The 7,835-nt window shown below is 42.7% G+C and overlaps 1 protein-coding gene across 1 annotated transcript; it reads left to right on the top strand.

Annotated features, from left to right (window-relative positions):
• The first annotated feature begins 187 nt into the window (after positions 1 to 187).
• LOC149279803 (transmembrane protein 171-like) lies at positions 188 to 4,528 on the top strand. Its single transcript, XM_089500796.1, has 2 exons — positions 188 to 262; positions 3,599 to 4,528. The coding sequence occupies exons 1-2, from the start codon at positions 188 to 190 to the stop codon at positions 4,526 to 4,528; spliced, it is 1,005 nt and encodes a 334-aa protein (XP_089356922.1).
• The last annotated feature ends 3,307 nt before the right edge of the window (positions 4,529 to 7,835 follow it).

The raw sequence follows: 7,835 nt of genomic DNA, 5'->3' as shown, positions 1-7,835 counted from the left end.
GTCATTAAATGTCACGTCCATTCGCAGCTTCCCGATGGCATAGTAATACTGACGTTCTGCACAATGCGACAAAGCCCTTTCTAGACACAAGCTAGAACGGGTGATTTGGGTTGTTTTACGATCCTACGAAGAACCCAATTTTAAGGTAATGTCATTTTAATGTAATTTTGGGTGGTCACAGGGCGGCATGGCCATCGACCAGAACTTGAGGAAACCACCAGAGAAGCTTCTAAAAGCAGCGGCCAAAGAAAAGAATCTCATTGTAAGAAACCTCCGCTCGCCCTCTGGAACGGCTCACTTTCCACGTGTCTCTCGTTCTGGTGCGCCCCCAACATCCATACCACGCAGTCCGACGAGGAAAGGAAGGCTGTTGGGTGGACGTTGAACGTTGGACTTTATCCCCCCATTAATGAATCCCTAATAGAAACGACGGAGACCACTGGGAAGCATTGGGAAAGCACAACCAAAGGGTTGAATTAAGGGGTGAATTATGACATCATAGGGGAGTACTTACAAAACCCCGACAAAGAGGAAGTAGCATTTTATCACCTGGTATATTAAACGGAGCATCTTATTATAGTTTTTGGATGTTTTGTCTAAGGGTAATCAGACTTTTAGGTCAACTTAATAGTGGACTCCAATGATCGAACCCCAAGTTCCAAGTTTGCGAATTTACATAAACATAAAACCCAACGTTAAAAGGCGCACATCTGGGAAACGTTACTGTTTTACTTCCATTTCAAATATATTTATTTTTACTTCTGCTTCCCATCATGGAATCAATGATTGTTTTTAGTGTTTAATGTTCTGTTTTAATATTTGACTGTAGTTTAATAGACGGTAATTTCTATCCGCTGGTAAAAAAAAATTTCTATTTTGTACTCCAAATAGTAACGTTGCTTGCGTCAATGTGCCGCAATCTGCTGCCTCTGTCTTCCTGGTTAACAATCCGAGGATTGTGTGTAGTTTTAAGCAATTTTAGCTAGAGCTTTAACCCTTTCGTTTTTTACCGTAATCATGAATTTCTGAATTTCGTTAATGCTTAATTCAATATGATTCCGTGCACGGAGGACGAACATGATTTTTTTTTTTTTGAATAAAATATTTTTATGGATATTATAACTTTTCAATCAGTGGAAACCTCTTCTAACCTCTGGCACAGATGGATAATGGGTGTTGTAGTCTCCAGCACTTTCCTTTACGAAGTATGACTATGAATGTATTTCGTACCCCGTGTATTTTATATAATAAGCCGCTGTTGTTGTTTTTTAAATCGTTATCGAGACGCTATTTATGTGCAAAGTTCTTGCGGCTTTAGAAATTAGCATACTGATGTACATAGCAATAACGCTTTCATTATATATTATAATTTAATGTTACCGTTGGCCTTTCTGGCTTATGACATCATGGCTTGCAGCCAAAATAAAAATTGATTTTGAAATTGTAATTTCACATTTGTGTATAATTCTTTCTAGAAAATGCATCGCATTAGAGTCCGGCACAAGGAAGAGGGGTATATACCCATATATTTACCCTGGGCAGATATTAGGAATTCACCAATAAGAGCTGAGAGTGAGGTGGGGGGGGGTTTCATTCTTAGCTTTTAAACTAAGTCTGTGCCTTAAAAAAGTTCAATAAAAACGTATTTAAAAAAAAAAAAAAAGCAAATCAGGGACATCAGCAGTTAAATACCCTCCACTGGCAGTGGGGTAACTGCAGGCCTCTGTGTGCCAGCGTGTACGTTGCAAGGGGCAATGACGGCACAGGCAGTCTGTTTGGGGGGGTGGGCAATGACGGCACAGACAATCTTTTTACACCCCCGGGGGCCGATGAAAGAATATTACATTTATATATCGGGCTGCATTACTGTATTACTTACAGGGTGTTGGAGGGGGTGTTGCAGGTAGACTGTTGAGATACCTGCATGGATAAGGCAGCCGCAGTCATTTAGGGGATAATGCCCGGATACTCCGGGGCACAGTCTGTAACACATGAGACTGATGTGTGAAAACATGGCTGTCACTCTGGTGTGTTTGTGAAGTCTGCGTTGAAACATCGTGACGCGTTCGTATCTGTGTGTATTGCGTGCAGGTATTGCGTTTGCCGCCTACAGTGAAGATGTGTAACGTATACACATACGATGCTTCCATTGGCCTAAGCACCATAATATCCACAGAGGGGGTGTTAGGTGGGAAGCTATTTTTCCTTGGAATAAGATCGGGCTATTCACTTACTCCAAAATCTATCGTATGCTAATAAATGTAGCATGGTCATTTAGATGCCGCCCGTTTCCAGTGTGAGCATTACGGATGATGGGCACTTTAGTCTCCGTGGTGTGAATACACGCGGATCTTTGCTCCTCCTAGGCAGTCGTATCTGCTGTTTCTGGGACCTTTCGAGGAATATTAGCTCTTTGGCACGCAGCAATAATCTGTAAAGGTGGCGGAATGCCAATAATCACTCAGCCAAACACATATGGAGGGGTTGAGTCTGCAGAACTTATAAAATGAGTTTTTCTGGTGGGGTTTGTAGCCACGTCTTATCTGCGTTTTTTTTTTATTATTAATCACCTCCATAATTGCCCTATGAATCCACTGTAGTTCTTGCTATCAGCTTGTGGATTGCGCTTAATAACTTTATTTGCACCCAGATATTCGTTGCACACAATAAGATAGTGTTTAACTCAAAAAAGGCCCCAAATAGCACATGAGACAGAATGACCAGATTTGGGAAAAAAATTGCATCAACATAGCAATATGCTGCTTGTACTTGCCATATAACTTGAAAAAAAACCATAAAAACATTGGATCTAAACTCAAGACAAATAGAATCTATTTAGCAGGTTTTTTAATTAGCTAAAATATTTTTCAAATAAAATGTACTCATATTTAGATCAAAAAAATTCTTCTTGTCCTGAAAAAAAACCCCAATATATAAAACTTGCGTGGGTTCCCTAAGTGGCAGAGGAGAAAATCCCAGCTAAACACGAGCGCCGTGTCAAAACATCATCGATCATGAAAGGTACAAAAAACAGTCTGGTTCTTAAGGGGTTAATTGTCTTTTATTACGTGTAAACAGGGTTTTTCTCCTGTCCAAGTATCCTCAACATTGTCATCTATTAACAAGTCACAAGTATTTCTATGAAGCATGCGCAACGTCAAAAGAAGCCCTTCTTAAGACTGCAGAAAGTCTCTTTGGAAGAAACCACTTCGTGTTAGGAGGCGGGGTTATGGAATAAAACACTGTCATTTGTGAAAGCGGCAGCTGTATTGGTATTTGGAAGCAGGACAGAACACCCCCATGGCCTTTGCACTGTGGTACAGCCTGCCCTGACTGTGATGTCATAGTGCTGTGACATCACAATGCTGTGATGTTCTGTAAAAGCGCATCCAGACACTCTGGTTGTTTCAGATTGTGAGCAGTAGCAGTACTGAGCATAACAGTTACCTGTCCACGACAGGGAGCGAAACTGAGCTTTCAATTGACTTTAAAAAGACAAAATAGGCAGAGATTAAAAGGCCTTCATTCGTGTGCACGCAATAGCCGGCACATAGGTGCGAGTCTCTGCACCTGAACATCTTTGACTGACCCCCGACAGGTACACGTTTCAGCCGTCATGGAGCGCACTTGCTCCGGCACTCCTAGCCCTGGCACAAGCAGCAGAATAACATTCACGCTGTTTGTGTTTGGCTGGGCGCTCTTATGCGGCGGATCTCTACTTTCTGTCTATGGGTTCGCGACATGCCAGTCCGACAGCTGTATCACCTACAAGGCGACGGGCCCGGTACTTGCCGGGATAGGGCTGGCATATTTAATGATGGCAGAGTTTACTGCCCAACGAGAGAGGAGAAGGAGGGAATTAGAAGGAGACCCGACGGATCCAGATAGCAGCTTCCTCTGCGGGAAAAGCCGGCAGTTTGTGCAGTTCGTAATACTCGGGATCCTGTTACTGGCTTGCGGGGTACTGATTAGTATCCCAGGACTTGTGTTTCCAGCCTGCAAGCCGGTATCCAACACAGACAAACCCCCTAAAGTCTGTGAAACTCCCTTACTGCAGACAATCGTAATCATACTAATCGTCTTGTGTTACTGCCTGGCTATCTGTCTGAGTAAAAACCGTCGGGACGGCGACTCTGAGGAGGACCCAGAAGCCTGCAGATATCAGCCGCTTCCTGTAAGTGTGGGTGACGAAGTCTTCACGGTCCCGTCAGCCCCACCTCCACCTTTTGCAGGAGGAGATGATTGGCCAATGAGCAGGGACCCTCCTTCCTACGACAGCGTCCTGTTTGAAAGGGGCGACCGTGATTCCGGCGGAAGCGACGGGGAAGACATACACACCGTTCCATGGCGATGGGGGCCGAGAATAGAATACATCAACGAGCCTATCCCTTCGGAGCCACCTCCAAGATATGAGGACATATGCCCTTCTCAGGCGGATCCTGAAGAGAGCTCATCATCATCATCATCGTATTACTCGTTTTCCCAATCATCGGAGTCGAGTGACTATGAGCTCGCACCAGGACCCTAAACGTTGAAAGACTGAACTATTGGGGGGGTTTTTTTTCTAACATTTCGACTCAGTACAGAGTTTGAGCCGGAAGCGTCACCCAAAACATCACATCTGACAATATCCAGGTCTGCAGATAAAGGACTGAAATCAGACCGGGTTTTTTGTCAGTGCCGGCACCGTACATGACGCCTGTTGAAATGTTTTTTTCCCCCCCGTGAGACTTCCACCTTAAATAACGGATAAATAAAATGACATCTTTTCATGGTTGCCCCTCAAACAGTATCTGTGTGCGTTTGTGTGTGTGTTGGATATACCGCGTGTACGAGGTCACATTATCGTATGGAATCTATAACATAAATCTCTTACATGTGAGATCAATGTGTTTATATACATATACTCCATACACTCTGCTGGATCCACTCTGCTGTCCATCACCTTAAAGGGGGAGTCCTGCCCTAAGTCAGCACCGTGTTCTTTATCCCTGGAGCCAGGTTACCGGCTCTAGGCAAGATATTTCCATTCAAATACAGTTGGGTGCGTGATCCCTAATCACACCAGGCGCTGATGATTTGAGTCAGTCTTTGTCTGACTCATCAGAATGTTTTTTATAATTTATTTTTTTAAATGTTGCTTTTATCATACAGAGTGCACTATTATTATATTTATTATATTATTATTAATTATTATTATTATTTTTTTTTTTAATGCCATTTATTCTATATAACCCATTGGGGTGAGGGTTAGTTACGTTCATATTTACTTCTGTCGTTGCACCACCAATATCTGTCTTTTTATCTTGTTGAAGTGTGGGAACGTGGGATTCCCACAGAGTGTTGTAGCGCATGTACACTTTTACCTATTGTTTTCTCAATTTTGAATGTTCCTGTTATGTTTGTAGAATCTGCAAACAAATCTCTAGATTGCCATGATGGATAAAAGCTCCTAATGATAGTAATTGCCGCTACGTTCCTTTGCTGTAAGATTATTCCTCCCTATTAAGTTATCGCTCCCTTATAAGTGGCTGGTTGTTGTTGATTGGTTCGTGCAGCCGCTGTAAGGATGGTAGGAGGAGAAGGGATCTTCATGATGGGTATTATATATTAATATGATGGGTATCGGATATATTAATCTTTGTCACTTTTTGCCACAGATCTCATCCTCAATCACATAAAAAATCCCTTTAAACTAAAAATGTCCAAAAGAGATATATTTTTTGATTTATATCCAAAATATATATAAAATGATTCATTGTGTTAATAAAAGAAGTTCCATAAAACATCATCAGTTCCCCTTAATGAAAGTGTACAGAACAAAAGACCAACGAGGGGTACGCGTGTTCCAGGGTGCACTCCCCCCGAGGAGCCTACAAAGGACTCGTGACCCCGTGGGCGATCGCAAGCTATTCTATTATTTATATATATATGTATACTAGGGCTGCAACTAACGATTACTTTCATAATCTATTCGTTGGCCGATTATTTTTTCGGATAAAAAAAAAAAATGCACATTTTTCATTTATTTAAAATAAAAACGTATAATTTAAATTAAGATTTGTCATTAACACTTTCACCTCTTTATCACACTGGCATTTCTCTATCCGCCTTCTTATTTTACTGACATAATAATTAAAGCTATATTTTACAGGTACAAGAACCCAAAACACATTATTTCTCAAACTAAGCTTTACCAAAATACCAAAAAAAGTTTTACTAGTAAATATTAATTCATGTAAACTATTTTTTCATATTTAATAAAAACTATTATGGAGAAAAATGCCTCGTTTATATTTTCTTTTATTTGCCAACCTGACGCCAGTTATGCAATCTCACCCCCAGCTTGCCACTCTGCCTCAGAAATGCCTTATACCCCCCTATATGCCACTCTGTCCCCTGATATCCCTTATACCTCCTATATGCCACTCTATCCCCTGATATCCCTTATACCTCCTATATGCCACTCTCCCGCCCTGATATCCTTTATACCTCTTATATGCCACTCTCCCGCCCTGATATCCCTTATACCTCCTATATGCCACTCTCCCGCCCTGATATCCCTTATACCTCTTATATGCCACTCTCCCGCCCTGATATCCCTTATACCTCCTATATGCCACTCTCCCGCCCTGATATCCCTTATACCCCCCTATATGCCACTCTCCCTCCCTGATATCCCTTATACCCCCCTATATGCCACTCTCCCTCCCTGATATCCCTTATACCCCCCTATATGCCACTCTATCCCCTGATATCCCTTATAGCCCCCTATATGCCACTCTATCCCCTGATATTCCTTATACCTCCTATATGCCACTCTCCCGCCCTGATATCCCTTATACCTCCTATATGCCACTCTCCCGCCCTGATATCCCTTATACCCCCCTATATGCCACTCTCCCTCCCTGATATCCCTTATACCCCCCTATATGCCACTCTGTCCCCTGATATCCCTTATACCCCCCTATATGCCACTCTATCCCCTGATGTGCCTTTTACCCCTTATATGCCACTGTGTCTCCTGATATGCCTTTAACCCCCTATATGCCATTGTGCCCCTAGATATGCCTTATACCCCTGATATGCCACTGTGCCCCCTGATATGCCTTATACCCCCGATATGCCAGTGTGCCCCCTGATATGCCTTATACCCCCGATATGCCACTGTGCCCCCTGATATGCCTTATACCCCCGATATGCCACTGTGCTCCCTGAGATGCTTTATACCCCCTGACATAAGAAAAACTGACAGCGCTAAAATAGGTATAAAAATATGCTTTCATTAATATAGACAAAAAAAGAATAGATAATACACAATAAAATATAAATATATATATATAAATATATGGTCAATGGAAGGTCACGTGACGCCGGCGTTCAGTAACAGAAGCCCCAGCGGAAGTGGAAGGGAGAAGCAAAGTGGAGGGGAGGGGAGAAGCAGAGGATGTCTCCGCGCATGGCACGGACCCTCACCGGCTGACAGAAAGGAGAATCCAGGTCTCCAGCAGCGCTGCGGGGGATCTGGATTCTAGAATTATAACCCGATCTCTATTTGAGGCCGGATTATTGAGGAGGGGAGTTTCTCAAAAAAAACAACAAAGTGTATATTCCTACCGAACCGCATCCAGAGACGGGCGGCTTCTTGCACGGTGTTGATGTTTTATTATTCTCTGCCAGTCAGGAAGGCTCAGCTCAAAAACAACCGGGATGTCGCTGCCGGCCGGCGTCCTCCTTTTATACAAAACAAAAAATGACCCTTCAAACAGCTGATGTTGAGCCGGATATCCGGTGCGGACTTTCTATCGGAAAATAAGAATAGAGCTATTAGTATA

This window comes from Sceloporus occidentalis, unplaced genomic scaffold (genome assembly GCF_023333645.1).
Source record: "Sceloporus occidentalis isolate IW3139 unplaced genomic scaffold, rSceOcc1.0.p SCAF_160, whole genome shotgun sequence".
Classification (NCBI taxonomy): domain Eukaryota; kingdom Metazoa; phylum Chordata; class Lepidosauria; order Squamata; family Phrynosomatidae; genus Sceloporus; species Sceloporus occidentalis.
This window is presented reverse-complemented; position numbering and strand designations above follow the sequence as displayed.

Bases quoted from the DNA above. Each gene is read 5' to 3' on its own strand.
- LOC149279803 (XM_089500796.1), top strand. From the start codon at position 188: ATGGCCATCGACCAGAACTTGAGGAAACCACCAGAGAAGCTTCTAAAA. The intron at 263-3,598 runs GTAAGAAACCTC...GACCCCCGACAG, and splicing joins CCAAAGAAAAGAATCTCATT to GTACACGTTTCAGCCGTCAT.